This window comes from Anomaloglossus baeobatrachus, chromosome 4, assembly GCF_048569485.1.
Source record: "Anomaloglossus baeobatrachus isolate aAnoBae1 chromosome 4, aAnoBae1.hap1, whole genome shotgun sequence".
Lineage (NCBI taxonomy): Eukaryota > Metazoa > Chordata > Amphibia > Anura > Aromobatidae > Anomaloglossus > Anomaloglossus baeobatrachus.
The window spans coordinates 564,877,623-564,894,834 of record NC_134356.1 but is presented as its reverse complement, the minus strand read 5'-3'; the positions used below and the strand labels follow the sequence as shown (position 1 = coordinate 564,894,834).

The window sequence follows — 17,212 nt, the reverse complement described above, 5'->3', positions numbered from 1 at the left end:
GAGCCCGCCAAGAATCTGAGCTCCTCTGATCCTTTTGAGTCCTTTTGGACGAGGAGAATCGGGACCTGCCCGAGCCTCGAAAGGACCGAAACCCCGACTGTCCCCTCCTCTGTTGGGGTTTGTTTTGTCTGGGCTGAGGTAAGGATGAATCCTTACCCTTGGACTGTTTAATGATTTCATCCAAACGCTCACCAAACAGTCGGTCACCAGAAAATGGCAAACTGGTTAAGCACTTTTTGGAAGCAGAGTCTGCCTTCCATTCCCTTAACCACAAGGCTCTGCGTAAAACCACGGAGTTGGCGGACGCCACTGCCATACGGCTCGTAGAGTCCAGGACAGCATTAATCGCGTAAGACGCAAATGCAGACATTTGAGAGGTTAAGGATGCCACCTGCGGAACAGATGTACGTGTGACCGTGTCAATCTGTGTAAGACCAGCTGAAATAGCTTGGAGTGCCCATACGGCTGCGAATGCTGGAGCAAACGACGCGCCGATAGCTTCATAGATGGATTTCAACCAGAGCTCCATCTGTCTGTCAGTGGCATCTTTAAGTGCAGCCCCATCTTCCACTGCAACTATGGATCTAGCCGCAAGCCTGGAGATTGGAGGATCCACCTTGGGACACTGGGTCCAGCCCTTGACCACGTCAGGGGGAAAGGGATAACGTGTATCCTTAAGCCGTTTGGAGAAACGCTTATCTGGATAAGCGTGGTGTTTCTGGACTGACTCTCTAAAGTCAGAGTGGTCCAGAAAAGTACTTAATTTACGCTTGGGATACCTGAAATGGAATTTCTCCTGCTGTGAAGCTTACTCCTCCACTGGAGGAGCTGGGGGAGAAATATCCAACATTCTATTGATGGACGCTATAAGATCATTCACTATGGCGTCACCATCAGGAGTATCCAGATTGAGAGCGGTCTCAGGATCAGAATCCTGATCAGCTACCTCCGCCTCATCATACAGAGAGTCCTGCTGGGACCCTGACCAGTGTGATGAAGTCGAGGGCCGCTCATAGCGAGCTCGCTTAGGCTGTCTGGGACTGTCGTCCGTGTCAGAGCCTTCACTCTGGGATGCATGGGACACCCCCGGAGCTGTTCCAACTGAGGGGGACCAGGGAGCAATGATTCAACAGTGCCCATGGTCTGAGTTACTGGTCTAGACTGCAAAGTTTCTAGAATTTTAGTCATAGTCACAGACAATCTATCCGCAAAAACTGCAAACTCCGTCCCCGTCACCTGGACAGTATTCACAGGTGGTTCTCCCTGGGTCACCTCTAGCAGAGGCCCCGGCCGAGCAAGTGCCACAGGGGCCGAGCACTGCACACAATGGGGGTCAGTGGAACCTGCCGGTAGAGTAGCCTCACATGCGGTACAAGCAGCATAGAAAGCCTGTGCCTTGGCACCCTTGCTTTTTGCGGATGACATGCTGTTGTCTCCTCTGAGCAATCTAGGAGGGTATATAGCCAAGAATCACCAGCGACCGTACAGTGCAATGTATAGCATGCAAGCATAAAAATACAAATGTACACTTCGGCACTAGTGGGGTCAGCACCAGAGGTGCCGCTTACCGCCCGCTCAAACGCGGGTGTGTGGTCGCCAGAATCCCGTGTCTGGGTCTCCCAGAACTTGTCTCCCCTCTCCAGCTCAGACTGCACACAGGAATGGCTGCCGGCGTTCTGTGAAGAGGGGCGGACCGTGGGCGTGCCTCAGACAAAGTGCGGGAAACTGGCGTCCCACTGTGTCCAGTGTGAGGGCTGGAGTATGTAAAGTAGACTCCAGCCCTCTGCGCTGATGTTCTGTACAGCGTCCCGCCCTTCCCCTGACTGGCAGGCCTGGGGGCGGGAACGAAGCGAAACTAGGCCGCAAAAGCCGGGGACTCGAGTAATAAGCGCGGCCGTCATATATGCACGGCCAGCGCGGAAGTCCCCGGCGCACCACAAGTCCCAGCCGCGCCGCAGCGTAAACTGACAGCAGCGGCCGGCGCAGCAGTTCCCAATACATTAACTCACTCAGCAGAGCTGTAGTGAGTAGTGGCACAAGCGCGCAGCGCTGTTGTCCCCGGCGCACTAACACACCCAGCAATGCTGCAGTGTGTCTGCGCGCGGTCTGTACGGGGACACAGAGTACCTTGACGTAGCAGGGCCATGTCCCTGACGATACTCAGCTCCATATCCAGCAGATTCCCCAGCGGCTGTGGATGGAGCACGGTCTCAGTGCCTGGAGACCGGTAAAATCCCACTTCACCCAGAGCCCTAAGGGGGATGGGGAAGGAAGCAGCATGTGGGCTCCAGCCTCCGTACCCGCAATGGGTACCTCAACCTTAACAAACACCGCCGACAAAAGTGGGGTGAGAAGGGAGCATGCTGAGGGCCCTAGTATGGGCCCTCTTTTCTTCCATCCGACATAGTCAGCAGCTGCTGCTGACTAAACAGTGGAGCTATGCGTGGATGTCTGACCTCCTTCGCACAAAGCATGAAAACTGAGGAGCCCGTGATCCCACGGGGGGTGTATAGGCAGAAGGGGAGGGGCTTTACACTTTTAAGTGTAGTGCTTTGTGTGGCCTCCGGAGGCAGTAGCTATACACCCAATTGTCTGGGTCTCCCAATTAGGAGCGACAAAGAAAAGAAAAAATCCATCAGAGAGATAGCAGACATGCTTGGAGTAGCAAAATCAACAGTCGGGTACATTCTGAGAAAAAAGGAATTGACTGGTGAGCTTGGGAACTCAAAAAGGCCTGGGCGTCCACGGATGACAACAGTGGTGGATGATCGCCGCATACTTTCTTTGGTGAAGAAGAACCCGTTCACAACATCAACTGAAGTCCAGAACACTCTCAGTGAAGTAGGTGTATCTGTCTCTAAGTCAACAGTAAAGAGAAGACTCCATGAAAGTAAGTACAAAGGGTTCACATCTAGATGCAAACCATTCATCAATTCCAAAAATAGACAGGCCAGAGTTAAATTTGCTCAAAAACACCTCATGAAGCCAGCTCAGTTCTGGAAAAGTATTCTATGGACAGATGAGACAAAGATCAACCTGTACCAGAATGATGGGAAGAAAAAAGTTTGGAGAAGAAAGGGAACGGCACATGATCCAAGGCACACCACATCCTCTGTAAAACATGGTGGAGGCAACGTGATGGCATGGGCATGCATGGCTTTCAATGGCACTGGGTCACTTGTGTTTATTGATGACATAACAGCAGACAAGAGTAGCCGGATGAATTCTGAAGTGTACCGGGATATACTTTCAGCCCAGATTCAGCCAAATGCCGCAAAGTTGATCGGACGGCGCTTCATAGTACAGATGGACAATGACCCCAAGCATACAGCCAAAGCTACCCAGGAGTTCATGAGTGCTAAAAAGTGGAACATTCTGCAATGGCCAAGTCAATCACCAGATCTTAACCCAATTGAGCATGCATTTCACTTGCTCAAATCCAGACTTAAGACTGAAAGACCCACAAACAAGCAAGACCTGAAGGCTGCGGCTGTAAAGGCCTGGCAAAGCATTAAGAAGGAGGAAACCCAGCGTTTGGTGATGTCCATGGGTTCCAGACTTAAGGCAGTGATTGCCTCCAAAGGATTCGCAACAAAATATTGAAAATAAAAATATTTTGTTTGGGTTTGGTTTATTTGTCCAATTACTTTTGACCTCCTAAAATGTGGAGTGTTTGTAAAGAAATGTGTACAATTCCTACAATTTCTATCAGATATTTTTGTTCAAACCTTCAAATTAAACGTTACAATCTGCACTTGAATTCTGTTGTAGAGGTTTCATTTCAAATCCAATGTGGTGGCATGCAGAGCCCAACTCGCGAAAATTGTGTCACTGTCCAAATATTTCTGGACCTAACTGTATGCTAAGGCTTCACATACAGTTAAGAGGGTAAAAAAAAAAAAAAAAAAAAATACCTTGTACTATTAAGGCTGCTTTCACACATCCGGTTTGAGCAGTGCGGCTCAATCCGGCTGTGAAACCTATGCAACGGATGCGGCGAAAACACCGCATCCTTTGCATACGTTTTTACATGCGGCCCGTCCGTTTTTTTCCGGTTGCGGCACGCTACTGAGCATGCGCAGTGGAAGAAACCGCATGCGTTGGCCGGATGCGGGTTTAGCCGCATCGCGCCGCATCCGACGTCCATAGGCATGCATTGAAAAATGCGCCGCGTTGTTTTTTTGTTTTTTTTTGCCGGAGCAAAAAACGTGCCAGGGAACGTTCCATCCGGCCGCCGCATCGGCTAAATCTGCCGCATGCGGCAAAGACCGGACGGAACGCAAGCCCATGCGGCACAATGCGGCGCCAATCAAGTCAATGCTGGAAAAAACTAAACCGGCGGCAAAAAAAAACCCTTTTGTTTTTTTCAGCAGAGCGCCGGATTGTGCCGCACTGCTACAACCAGATGTGTGAAAGCAGCCTAATGCAGTCACTGTGATTATATTGGCTTCAGCTGTTTCTGCCCATGTTAGCGCTAGGCAATCACTGGCAGTATGGCTAGACTTTTGTCTACAAGGCAGCTTGATCTAATCGTATATAGTTTAAGTTCAGAATGTGTTCGGCTGGAGCTACAAGCCATCTGTGGATAGAAGTATGGTGATGCTACATCACACCACAATGAAAGAGAATGTGAGCTCCTTGCAACATATATGAGACCACATTCTAGTCCAATGAAGCATTGCAATGTTGCAGTCTTTGGTTAGGCTTTGTGTGTCACTACCACAGTAGCCGCTGCCTGCACATACATTGCTCACTATGAAGGTTCAGACCCTAAAAATACCTTTCAAGCAACAGACTTCACAACGATTCACTTTTTGTCCAAAATTTTTTTTTTTTTACATAATTACAAAGTTTTGTTTTATTCCAAAGTTGTTCAGGCGTTTAATTGATCTATATTGTGCTCTTCACCATTTCTCTAGTGGATTGGAGAAGATTCGTCTTTGTACATTATAGTCTCACTGGTCGTCTGTGATGCTGCGCTAGCAGCCCGTGTTTCTTACAGATAGAGATTTCTTTGGAGTCTTAGTTTTTGGTGGAAGGTGAAGCGTATAGAAGCGGCACTCCTCCAGTGGAATCTCCGATTTCTTCACAAACCAGTGGTGCAGGTAACCATTATAAAAATCCTTAGCAGAAAGCATCTTCCTGAGCTTTACAGCCCTGACACCCACCCAGCCATCCTGCCACACAAGAAAAAAAAAAACCTGATTAGAAAAATGTACAGAAAATAGTTTTCTAAGTGATACTTTTCTATATGGGCTACATTATTTAGATGTAGCAGCGCTGAGTTTAGCATTGGGGAGATTATTTTGTGTGTTACATAGGCGTGGATGTCAACATGCAGAAATCTTTAAAGGGAATCTGTCAACAGGTTCTTGCTCCCCCATCTGAGAGCAGCATAATGTAGAGACAGATGTGTCACTTACTGAGCTGCTTAGTGTAGTTTTGATAAAATCACTGTTTAATTAGCAGCAGATTATCATTAGAGGACTACTTGGCGTGCTGCCATGTAGTCCACCATTCATGAGCTCTGTTTAAGGCTGGACTCACCCGACCGTATGAAAAAACGGTCCCATTCTCGTCCAGGAGAGTAGGACTATTTTTTTCTCACTTGTCATCCATGAGTTCTCAGTGTGCTCTCCGTATGCAATCTGGTTTTTTTTCTCAACAGCTATTAGTCATTTACAGGACCATTTACAGTGTCCTCTACTACATGATAAAATTGTATCCATAAAAACGGATGTCACTACGATGGTACGTTTTTTTTTTTTTTTTTATTGCACCCATTGACTTGTATTGGCAAGTCTCGGACGGTTTCAGGATACAATCGCAGCATGTTGCGACTTTTCTCGCATCCAGAAACTGGATGCGAGAAAAGCTGACCAACTGCTCTCCCTCATTGACTAACATTGGTCAGAGTGCAATGAGAGATGTTCTCGCATTGCCCTCGTCCAATTCATACGCTCGTGTGAGTGTACCCTAACTGCTAGATCTGCAGCAGAGAAAACAATTGATTTTATCAAAATGACAGCAAACAGCTCAGTAAGTGACATGTCGCTGGAATCAGGGTCTCGGTCCCTACATTATGCTGCTCTCAGATGGGGGAGCAAAAACCTGGTGACAGATTCCATTTAATTGAGTAAACAATGGGGTTCCTTAGTAACAAAACAGAATCAGCTCTGCTGCATCTCTATCTACATGTAGGAAATTCAAAGTTAACCAAAAGGCAAATGCAATCAGATCAAATATTATGATGCCCACCTTACAACATACAATCATTATCTGTGGTGCATTAAGATACTGAATTGAGCCTGGAATTCTGGGAAAATCTGAAAAAAAGAAAAAAAAAAATTGGGAAAAATATCAAACAGTTTATTTTTTTATATGGGTATATAGTGCAAATTATTATTCTTAAAGGGAACGAATCACCAAGATTTTCGTATATAAGGTAAAGCCAGTGCTATACTGGCACTATCTGGCTGATTCTATACATACCTGTAGTGGTCAGCTCAGATGTATAGGTTTTGAAATCCAAAAAAGCAAAGTTTAAAAAAATCAGCAGCTTCTTGAGTGACAGCAGCTGAGGATCAGATCATATACTCAGTTATCTCCTCCCCCTGTTAGAATTAGCATAAGCATTATACAACTATTCACTTTGTTGCAGGACCTGTGTGAGGTCATACCCATGTGACCTGATATCTAGCTTTGGCGGCTGAGGCCCCGCCCCTTCTGGTCACATGGTTATGACCTCACACAGGTCCTTTAACACACAAAGTGAATCGTTCATATAATACTTATGCTAATTCTAACAGGGGGAGGGGAGAACTATGAATATATTATCTGCTCCATTGCAGCTGTCACTCAAGCAGTTGCTGATTTTTTTTTAAACTTTACTTTTTTAAATTTCAAAACCTAAACATCCGAGGTGACAACTAAACGTATATAGAGAAACAGCCTGATGGTGCCAGCATAGCACTGGCTTTACCTTATATACGAAAATCCTGGTGATTGGTTCCCTTAAAAGCCGCTTTACACGCTGCAATGTATCTTACAATGTGTCGGCGGGGTCACGTCGTAAGTGACGCACATCCGGCATCGTAAGGTACATTGCAGTGTGTAACAGCTACGTGCGATTGAACGGTAAAACGTTCATTTCTCATGAATTGAACGTCAGATTGTTAATCGTACCCGGGGTAGCACACATCGCAGTGTGTGACACCCCGGGAACGATGAACAGATCTTACCTGCGTCCTGCGGCTCCCGGCCGGCAATGCGGAAGGAAGGAGGTGGGCGGGATGTTTACGTCCCGCTCATCCCCGCCCCTCCGCTTCTATTGGCCGGCTGTCGCTGTGACACCAACTGTGACGTTCGCCGCCCACATAGAGGTCGTATGGACGGGTAAGTACGTGTGACGGGGGGGTTACGCGTATGTGCGGCACATTCAACAAATTGAACGTGCCGCACATACGATGGGGGTGGTTACGATCGCATACGATATCATATGCGAAATCGTAACATGTAAAGCAGGCTTTAATCTCCCAAACTGAAACATCTCCATGCATGGGTAATACTGCTTGTATATGTCATGCAGAGTAGACTGACCTGAAGTGATTAGGGTTTCTGAAACTTCTACAAAGTCCAGCAGTTTGATAGGTGCACCCATCCACAAGGTCTGTAGTGGCATCTGTAAGAAAGCAGAGGTTTTGGACAAATGAATGAGTACGATTTTCTGTTCTGGCTCTGATCACACACACAATGTTTTCAGTTCACAATAGAGCAGCATCAGATATAAAGTTATATCCCTTTGACTTGGCCATGTTCACACTAGCACTATGGCTTTCCATCAGGAGTCCATCGGCATGATAGAATCACAGCATAAGATAATGGAGCTAATCAATAATTTTTTAGATCCATAGTTGTAAACAAAAGCCCCATTTCAATGTGAACAGAGAATAATGGTATTTTTGACAGCAAGAATAGCAATGCAGCCTACAATATTATTACCATGAAAAACTCTAAAGTGATCAAAAACCAAGCGGCTTCACATGATTAGCTGGAAGTAAGAGCGGAAATGCCTAAAAATTCTTGTCAAAATCAATGTAACCCCATAATTGATGACGGATTTGCCACTTTTCTGATATTAAAGCAGAAAAGTGTTGAATAAATTCAGCAAAAAGCTGCTGCATTATCGACAATATGGCATTTTTTTATATATATATATATATATATATATATATATATATATATATATATATATATATATATATAAATGGATCCCAATATGACATTTAAAGGGGAATCTCTCGCCAGTTTTTGCCACCTAATCTGAGAGCAGCATAATGTAGAGACAGAGACCCTGACTCCAGCAATATGTCACTTACTGGGCTCCTTAGTGCAGTTTTGATAAATATAGTGGACTACCTGGTAGCACGCCAAGTAGATCATCATTAGAGGACTCCTTGGTGTCCTGCAGGTAGTCCAGCATATTCATGGGCTCTGTATAACTGCTAGATGTGCAGCAGCGAAAGAAGGGAATTTTGTTTACTTACCGTAAATTCCTTTTCTTCTAGCTCCTATTGGGAGACCCAGACAATTGGGTGTATAGCTTCTGCCTCCGGAGGCCACACAAAGTATTACAATTTAAAAAGTGTAACCCCTCCCCTCTGCCTATACACCCTCCCGTGCATCACGGGCTCCTCAGTTTTGGTGCAAAAGCAGGAAGGAGAAAACTTATAAATTGGTCTAGGGTAAATTCAATCCGAAGGATGTTCGGAGAACTGAAGACCATGAACCAAAAGAACAATTCAACATGAACAACATGTGTACACAAAAGAACAACCAGCCCGAAGGGAACAGGGGCGGGTGCTGGGTCTCCCAATAGGAGCTAGAAGAAAAGGAATTTACGGTAAGTAAACAAAATTCCCTTCTTCTTTGTCGCTCCATTGGGAGACCCAGACAATTGGGACGTCCAAAAGCAGTCCCTGGGTGGGTAAAAGAATACCTCAATAAAAAGAGCCGAAAAACGGCCCCCTCTTACAGGTGGGCAACCGCCGCCTGAAGGACTCGCCTACCTAGACTGGCGTCTGCCGAAGCATAGGTATGCACTTGATAGTGTTTCGTGAAAGTGTGCAGACTAGACCACGTAGCTGCCTGACACACCTGCTGAGCCGTAGCCCATGCCGCAATGCCCAGGACGCACCCACGACTCTGGTAGAATGGGCTTTCAGCCCTGAAGGAAGCGGAAGCCCAGAAGAACGGTAGGCTTCGAGAATCGGTTCCTTGATCCACCGAGCCAAGGTTGACTTGGAAGCCTGCGAGCCCTTACGCTGGCCAGCGACAAGGACAAAGAGCGCATCTGAACGACGCAGGGGCGCCGTGCGAGACACGTAGAGCCGGAGTGCTCTCACAAGATCCAAAGAGTGCAAATCCTTTTCACACTGGTGAATTGGATTAGGGCAAAATGAAGGCAAGGAGATATCCTGATTGAGATGAAACGGGGATACCACCTTAGGGAGAAATTCCGGGACCGGACGCAGAACCACCTTATCCTGGTGAAACACCAGGAAGGGGGCTTTGCATGACAGCGCTGCGAGCTCAGACACTCTCCGAAGTGATGTGACTGCCACTAGGAAGGCCACCTTCTGCGAAAGACGTGATAGAGAGACATCCCGCAGCGGCTCGAAAGGTGGTTTCTGAAGAGCCGTTAGAACCCTGTTAAGATCCCAGGGTTCCAACGGACGTTTGTAAGGTGGGACCATGTGGCAAACCCCCTGCAGGAATGTGCGGACCTGCGGAAGCCTGGCTAGACGCTTTTGAAAAAACACGGAGAGCGCCGATACTTGGCCCTTGAGAGAGCCGAGTGACAAACCCTTGTCCATTCCAGATTGAAGGAATGAAAGAAAAGTGGGTAAGGCAAACGGCCATGGAGGAAAACCGTTATTAGAGATAACCCTGAAGACGCTAGGAGCCAGGACTCAATGGCCACAAAGTCAGGTTGAGGGCCACAGAATTCAGATGGAAAAACGGGCCTTGTGACAGCAAGTCTGGGCGGTCTGGGAGCGCCCACGGTTGACCCACCGTGAGATGCCACAGATCCGGATACCACGACCGCCTCGGCCAGTCTGGAGCGACGAGAATGTCGCGACGGCAGTCGGACCTGATCTTGCGTAGTACTCTGGGCAGCATTGCCAGAGGGGGAAACACATATGGCAGTCGAAACTGCGACCAATCCTGGACTAACGCGTCCGCCGCCAGAGCTCTGTGATCCTGAGACCGTGCCATGTATGCCGGGACCTTGTTGTTATGCCATGACGCCATGAGATCGACGTCCGGCGTTCCCCAGCGGCGACAGATCTCTCGAAACACGTCTGGGTGTAGAGACCATTCCCCCGCATCCATGCCCTGACGACTGAGAAAATCTGCTTCCCAGTTTTCTACGCCCGGGATGTGAACTGCGGAGATGGTGGCGGCTGTGGCTTCCACCCACTGCAGAATCCGTCGGACTTCCTGGAAGGCTAGACGACTGCGAGTGCCGCCTTGGTGGTTGATGTAGGCGACGGCAGTGGCGTTGTCCGACTGGTGACGGATCTGCCTGCCCTCCAGCCACCGATGAAAAGCCAATAGGGCTAGATACACTGCCCTTATCTCCAGTATATTGATCTGAAGGGATGACTATCGGAGTCCAGGTTCCCTGAGCCCTGTGGTGGAGAAAAACCGCTCCCCAACCTGACAGGCTCGCGTCCGTGGTGACCACAGCCCAGGTTGGGGGTAGGAAGGATTTTCCCTGCGATAGAGAATTGGGAAGGAGCCACCACTGAAGCGACGTCTTGGTTGCAAGTGAAAGAGAGACGTTCCTGTCGAGGGAAGCCGCACTCTTGTCCCATTTGCGGAGAATGTCCCATTGGAGTGGCCGAAGATGGAATTGCGCGAACGGGACTGCCTCTATAGCTGCCACCATCTTCCCCAGGAAGTGCATGAGGCGCCTTAAGGGGTGTGACTGACTCTGAAGAAGGGATTGCACCCCTGCCTGCAGAGAAAGCTGTTTGTCGCTCGGAAGCTTGACTAACGCTTGCTGGGTATGAAACTCCATCCCAAGGTACGTCAGTGATTGGGTCGGTGTCAACTTGGATTTCGGGAAGTTGATGATCCAGCCGAACCGCTGGAGAGTCGCCAGAGCGACGGATAGACTTTGTTGACACGCCACCCGAGACGGGGCCCTGACTAGGAGATCGTCCAGGTAGGGAATCACCGAGTGGCCCTGAGAATGCAGGACCGCCACAACGGATGCCATGACTTTGGTGAAAACCCGTGGGGCTGTCGCCAAGCCGAAAGGCAATGCCACGAACTGAAGGTGTTCGTCCCCGATGGCGAAACGCAGGAAGCGTTGATGTTCGGGTGCGATCGGTACATGGAGATAAGCATCCTTGATGTCGATCGATGCTAGGAAGTCTCCTTGTGACATCGAGGCGATGACCGAGCGGAGAGATTCCATACGAAACCGTCTGGTTCTCACATGTCTGTTGAGTAACTTGAGGTCCAGAACGGGACGGAATGACCCGTCCTTTTTTGGCACCACGAACAAGTTGGAGTAAAATCCGCGACCACGTTCCTGAAGGGGAACGGGGATCACAACTCCTTCCATCTTTAGAGCGGCCACTGCCTGAAAAAGTGCGTCGGCCTGAGCGGGGGGCGGAGAGGTTCTGAAGAAACGAGCCGCAGGACGAGAGCTGAACTCTATCCTGTAACCATGAGACAGAATGTCTCTCACCCATCGGTCTTGAACATGTGGCCACCAGGCGTCGCCAAAGCGGGAGAGCCTGCCACCTACCGAGGATGCGGCCAGGGGAGGCCGAGAGTCATGAGGAAGCCGTCTTGGAGGCAGTGCCTCCTGCGGCCTTTTGCGGGCGTGACTTGGATCGCCACGCATAGGAGTTCCTCTGGCCTTTCTCCGGCCTGTTGGACGAAGAGGATTGGGACTTGGCGGAGGGACGAAAGGACCGAAATCTCGATTGGATTTTTCTCTGTTGAGGTCTCTTAGGTTTGGCCTGGGGTAAGGAGGAATCCTTTCCTTTGGATTCCTTAATAATCTCATCCAATCGTTCGCCAAACAAACGGTCGCCAGAAAACGGCAAACCGGTTAAGAACCTCTTGGAAGCCGAGTCTGCCTTCCATTCGCGCAGCCACATGGCCCTGCGGACTGCCACGGAGTTAGCAGATGCTACCGCCGTACGGCTAGCGGAGTCCAGGACGGCGTTCATGGCGTAGGACGAAAAGGCTGACGCCTGAGAGGTCAAAGACGCAACTTGCGGAGCAGAATTACGTGTGACAGCATTAATCTCAGTCAGACAAGCCGAGATTGCTTGGAGTGCCCACACGGCTGCAAAGGCCGGGGCAAAAGACACGCCCGTGGCCTCATAGATGGACTTCACCAGGAGCTCTATCTGTCTGTCAGTGGCATCCTTCAGGGATGAGCCATCTGCAACAGACACCACGGACCTAGCCGCCAATCTGGAGACTGGAGGATCCACCTTGGGAGAGTGTGCCCAACCCTTAACGACTTCAGATGGGAAGGGGTAACGCGTGTCAGTGAGGCGTTTAGCAAAGCGCTTGTCCGGGACCGCTCTGGGCTTCTGGACAGCATCCCTGAAGTTAGAGTGATCAAAAAACGTATTGCGCGTACGTTTGGGGAACCGAAACTGGTGTTTCTCCTGCTGAGACGCCGACTCCTCTACAGGAGGAGGCGGGGGAGAGAGAGATCCAACACCTGGTTGATGGACGAGATAAGATCATTTACTAAGGCGTCCCCCTCAGGTGTATCAAGGTTAAGGGCGACGTCAGGGTCAGAGCCCTGAGCTGCGACGTCCGCCTCGTCCTCCAGAGAGTCCTCAAGCTGGGATCCCGAGCAGCGAGAGGAAGTCAGGGAAGAGTCCCAGCGAGCCCGGTCTAGGACTGCGGTCCGGGCAGGAGTTCTCCGCCTGAGACCGAGGGGCCAACCTGGGAGCGTGCTGCGGCGCGGACCGAGAGGGGCCTGGAGGCGACGAGCTAACAGGGGCCGGGGCCTGTGAAAGGTCCGGTCTGGACTGCAAAGCCTCAAGCAGCTTAGAAGACCATTTGTCCATAGACAGTGCAATGGATTGAGAAAGAGACTCAGAGCGTTTCTCAGCAAAAGAGGCGAACTCTGTCCCTGCAGCCTGGTCAGGGGGAGCAGGGGGGTCTACATGAGCCGAATGGGCCCACCAGTGTCCGAGGCTCCGGCTGAGCAAGCGAGGCAGGAGTCGAGCATTGCTCACAGTGAGGGTAGGTGGAACCCGCAGGTAACATAGTCCCACAAGAGGTACAGGCCGCGAAAAAAAACCTGTGCCTTAGCAGCTTTGCTCCTTGTGGACGACATGCTGTTGTCTCCTAGGAGAGTGACCACTGAGGGTATATGGGAAATGGGTATACAGCCCGACCGAACAGATATATATATATATGTAGCATATATATATATATATATATGTATCTATTCCGGCACCCTAGGGGGACCAGCACCGGGTGACCGGTGTGGCTTACCGACCGCTAACGAGCGGAGTGTGTCCTCCAGATTCCCTGCCTTGGATCCCCCGGAGCTGCAGAGCTGTTCACTGAGAAGCCTCCACCGGCAGAATGCCAGAAAATGGCTGCCGGAGCTCTCAGGGGAGGAGTGGAGCCGTGGGCGGCGCCAGCAAAGTGCGGGAATCTGGGGTCCCCACAGTGATCAGTGAGGGGGGAGGAAGACATGCAGGATGCTCCAGCCCTCACATCCGACGTCATGTCGGTAATCCCGCCCTTACCCCTGACAGGCAGGCCCGGGGGCGGGATTTTTGCGACTAGGCCGCGATGAAGCCGGGGACTAAATTTGAGACCGCGCCCGACAAGCAGGCACGGTCGGCGCGGAAGTCCACCGGCCTCCTCAATTCAGCAGCTGCCGCGGCTTCCGGGAAGAAGGTGCGCTCCCTGCACAGTCCCCTATGGGGACACAGAGTACCTTTGAGTTGCAGGGCCTGGTCCCTGAGGTTGAAGAGGCTCCGGTCCGGCAGGTTCCCACAGGGGCTGCGGATGGAGCACGGTCCCAGCAAATGGATGACCGCTTAGGATCCCACTTCTCCCAGAGCCGCATAAGGAATGGTGAAGGAGACGGCATGTGGCTCCAGCCTCTGTACCCGCAATGGGTACTTCAACCTTAACAACACCGCCGACGTAGTGGGGTGAGAAGGGAACATGCCGGGGGCCCCGTGGGGGCCCTCTTTTCTTCCAACCGACATAACTAAGTATGAGAATGCATGAGTGGATGTGTGCCTCCTTCCACACAAAGCATAAAACTGAGGAGCCCGTGATCCACGGGAGGGTGTATAGGCAGAGGGGAGGGGTTACACTTTTTAAAGTGTAATACTTTGTGTGGCCTCCGGAGGCAGAAGCTATACACCCAATTGTCTGGGTCTCCCAATGGAGCGACAAAGAAACAATAATTTTATCAAAATGACAGCAAACAGCTCAGTAAGTGACACATCACTGGAATCAGAGTCTCTGTCTCTACATTATGCTGCTCTGAGATGGAAGAGCAAAAACCTGGTGACAGATTTACTTTAACCCCTTCACGACCTTGGATGTATATATACATCCTAGGTCATGTCCCCCGGTGACAGCAAGCCCGCGGTGATCCCTGCACATGTATGTTGACCTGATTGGAACGTGCCATTCCCCGTCATTATTAGTGGCCCCGTGACATGATTACGAGCGGGGGGAGGCAATTGGTTGCCATGGTAGCGCGGGGTCAGGGGTTTACCATGACATATTTCCTGTGAGAGCCGACAGAGTGCCAGCACCCAGAGGAACAGTGCATTTCTGTTTCGGCATCGCTCTGATCACCACAAGCGATCAGACTGCACAGTCAAAGTCCTCTAAGGGGACTAGTAAAATAAATTAAAAAAAAAAGTTTTAAAATATGAAAAAATTAAAAAAAACCTAAAAAGTTCAAATTACCCCCGTTTTGCACCATTGAAGAAGGGAATTTTGTTTACTTACCGTAAATTCCTTTTCTTCTAGCTCCAATTGGGAGACCCAGACAATTGGGTGTATAGGCTATGCCTCCGGAGGCCGCACAAAGTATTAGACTAAAAGTGTAAAGCCCCTCCCCTTCTGCCTATACACCCCCCGTGCATCACGGGTTCCTCAGTTTTAGTGCAAAAGCAAGAAGGAGGAAAGCAATAAATTGGTTTAAAGTAACTTCAATCCGAAGAACCTCGGAGAACTGAAACCATTCAACATGAACAACATGTGTACACGAAAAAACAACAGGGCGGGTGCTGGGTCTCCCAATTGGAGCTAGAAGAAAAGGAATTTACGGTAAGTAAACAAAATTCCCTTCTTCTTTGTCGCTCCATTGGGAGACCCAGACAATTGGGACGTCCAAAAGCAGTCCCTGGGTGGGTAAAATAATACCTCATAATAGAGCTGTAAAACGGCCCGTTCCTACAGGTGGGCAACCGCCGCCTGAAGGACTCGTCTACCTAGGCTGGCATCCGCCGAAGCATAGGCATGCACCTGATAGTGTTTGGTGAAAGTGTGCAGGCTCGACCAGGTAGCCGCCTGGCACACCTGCTGAGCCGTCGCCTGGTGCCGTAAAGCCCAGGACGCACCGACGGCTCTGGTAGAATGGGCCTTTAGCCCTGAGGGAACCGGAAGCCCAGAAGAACGGTAGGCTTCAAGAATTGGTTCCTTGATCCACCGAGCCAGGGTGGATTTGGAAGCCTGTAACCCCTTACGCTGACCAGCGACAAGGACAAAGAGTGCATCCGAGCGGCGCAGAGGCGCCGTACGGGAAATGTAGATTCTGAGTGCTCTCACCAGATCTAACAAATGCAAATCCCTTTCACATTGATGAACTGGATGAGGACAAAAAGAAGGCAAGGAGATATCCTGATTGAGATGAAAGGTGGATACCACCTTAGGAAGGAATTCCGGAACCGGGCGCAGCACCACCTTGTCCTGGTGAAACACCAGGAAAGGGGCTTTGCATGACAGCGCTGCTAGCTCAGACACTCTCCGAAGTGAGGTGACTGCTACTAGGAAGACCACTTTCTGCGAAAGGCGAGAAAGAGAAATATCTTTCAAAGGTTCAAAGGGTGCCTTCTGAAGGGCCAGCAGAACCCTGTTCAGATCCCAGGGTTCTAACGGCCGCCTGTAAGGAGGAACAATGTGACAAACCCCTTGCAGGAACGTGCGTACCTGAGAAAGCCTGGCAAGACGCTTCTGAAAGAACACAGAGAGCGCTGAGACTTGTCCCTTAAGGGAGCCGAGCGACAAACCTTTTTCCAATCCTGATTGAAGAAAGGAAAGAAACGTGGGCAATGCAAATGGCCAGGGAGAAAATCCCTGATCAGAGCACCAAGAAAGGAATATCTTCCACGTCCTGTGGTAGATCTTGGCAGACGTTGGTTTCCTGGCCTGTCTCATAGTGGCAATGATCTCTTGAGACAACCCTGAAGACGCTAGGATCCAGGACTCAATGGCCACACAGTCAGGTTGAGGGCCGCAGAATTCAGATGGAAAAACGGCCCTTGAGACAGCAAGTCTGGACGGTCTGGCAGTGCCCACGGTTGGCCCACCGTGAGATGCCACAGATCCGGGTACCACGACCTCATCGGCCAGTCTGGAGCGACGAGAATGGCGTGGCGGCAGTCTGACCTGATCTTGCGTATCACTCTGGGCAACAGTGCCAGAGGTGGGAACACATAAGGGAGTTGAAACTGCGACCAATCTTGAACTAAGGCGTCTGCCGCCAGAGCTCTGTGATCGTGAGATCGTGCCATGAATGCCGTGACCTTGTTGTTGTGCCGGGACGCCATTAGGTCGACGTCCGGCATCCCCCAGCGGCAACAGATCTCCTGAAACACGTCCGGGTGAAGAGACCATTCCCCTGCGTCCATGCCCTGGCGACTGAGAAAATCTGCTTCCCAGTTTTCTACGCCCGGGATGTGAACTGCGGATATGGTGGAGGCCGTGGCTTCCACCCACATCAGAATCCGCTGAACTTCTTGGAAAGCCTGACGACTGCGTGTGCCGCCTTGGTGGTTGATGTAAGCCACCGCTGTGGAGTTGTCCGACTGAATTCGGATCTGCTTGCCTTCCAGCCACTGCTGGAACGCTTTTAGGGCAAGATACACTGCCCTGATCTCCAGAACATTGATCTGAAGGG

The 17,212-nt window shown here is 50.2% G+C and overlaps 1 protein-coding gene across 1 annotated transcript in view; it reads right to left on the bottom strand.

The window, feature by feature from the left end:
* Positions 1 to 3,876: 3,876 nt before the first annotated feature.
* Positions 3,877 to 17,212, bottom strand: part of MTFMT (mitochondrial methionyl-tRNA formyltransferase) — a 54,387-nt gene continuing 41,051 nt past the window's right edge. The window contains exons 7-9 of the mRNA XM_075346026.1: positions 7,600 to 7,681; positions 6,259 to 6,326; positions 3,877 to 5,177 (exon numbers count right to left, since the gene is read on the bottom strand). Of these exons, the coding sequence (XP_075202141.1) occupies positions 4,980 to 5,177; positions 6,259 to 6,326; positions 7,600 to 7,681 (348 nt within the window). The 3' untranslated portion in view covers positions 3,877 to 4,979. The remainder of the gene's footprint in view (positions 5,178 to 6,258; positions 6,327 to 7,599; positions 7,682 to 17,212) is intronic.